At 44.0% G+C, this 928-nt stretch overlaps 1 protein-coding gene across 1 annotated transcript; it reads left to right on the top strand.

Moving 5' to 3' along the window:
- Positions 1–177: 177 nt before the first annotated feature.
- Positions 178–922, top strand: LOC126496599 (N(6)-adenine-specific methyltransferase METTL4-like; the record flags this gene model as incomplete). The annotated part of the gene is given in 2 exon segments (XM_050134062.1): positions 178–577; positions 580–922. Coding segments are annotated over 2 exon segments (743 nt in total), but the record flags the coding sequence as incomplete, so codon positions are not given.
- Positions 923–928: the final 6 nt, after the last annotated feature.

Below are 928 nucleotides of genomic sequence, written 5' to 3'. Positions count from 1 at the left end.
GGAACTATGAGCAGGTATTGCCAGTTCCCAGAGAGTGGTGGGAAGGCCTAGGGTGAAAGTTTAGATTTCTGAATCTCAGAGCTGTTGTGCCTCTAGCTAGAATTGTAGTTTTGTCTCTAGCAGCCCTTTTGAGTTTCAATCTTTCCTAGCCATCACTATGTCTCCTCAGCTCACGTCATGGCAGATGGGAAACCAAAATCACAGGTCAGCTATCAAATTCAGCAGCATCAAGAGCCTTCCTGAAGTAGAAACCAGCCCACTTCTTCTGTCGACCTGGATTCTCTTCATATGGATGCCACATCTCCTTCTGAAGCTCCTACTACATGCTCTGCTCCTGACTCTACTTCTGTGCCAGCCATTGAAATGATCACCCAAAAATATGCCTTCCGACCTGAGCTATTTAATGTCACCAAACCTTACATAATTCACAAAGAATGCCAGCAAAGTGGCCAGAATGAAGATTTAGTGACTGGTGCTAAGCAAGACATCTCCATTTCTATTGGGAAGAAGCGTAAAAGAATTATGGCTTTCAATCTAGGTGAATTGGATGCCATAGAACATCATGCAAAGATCAGAGAGTGATTTGGGGTGGATCCGCACAGATAATCCAAGATAATCTCAAAAGCAGTGATCTCTGCCCAGTTGTTGAAACTCAGCATGGAAATAGTGGCCACGTCCCATTACCACCCGATGCTTGCAACTTGTCAGAATTATGTGAGATGGGAAGGCACTTGCCTACCCCCAATGACATGCCTCTTCAGACACTTCCATTGACAGAAGATGATATGTCTGTTATAGAGCTGGGTTTATCATCACAGGTCATTGAAAACAACTCTAGCTTTTCCAGAATGATTAATTTAATGGGACAGAGGTACCTGCTACCACCAAACAGCAGTTTTCTCTTGTCTGACATTTCTTGTATGCAGCC

The sequence above is a fragment of the Alexandromys fortis genome, unplaced genomic scaffold, assembly GCF_014885135.2.
Source record: "Alexandromys fortis isolate MF-2015 unplaced genomic scaffold, M_Fortis_MF-2015_v1.1 scaffold_10397, whole genome shotgun sequence".
NCBI classification, from domain to species: Eukaryota; Metazoa; Chordata; class Mammalia; order Rodentia; family Cricetidae; genus Alexandromys; species Alexandromys fortis.
This window is presented reverse-complemented; position numbering and strand designations above follow the sequence as displayed.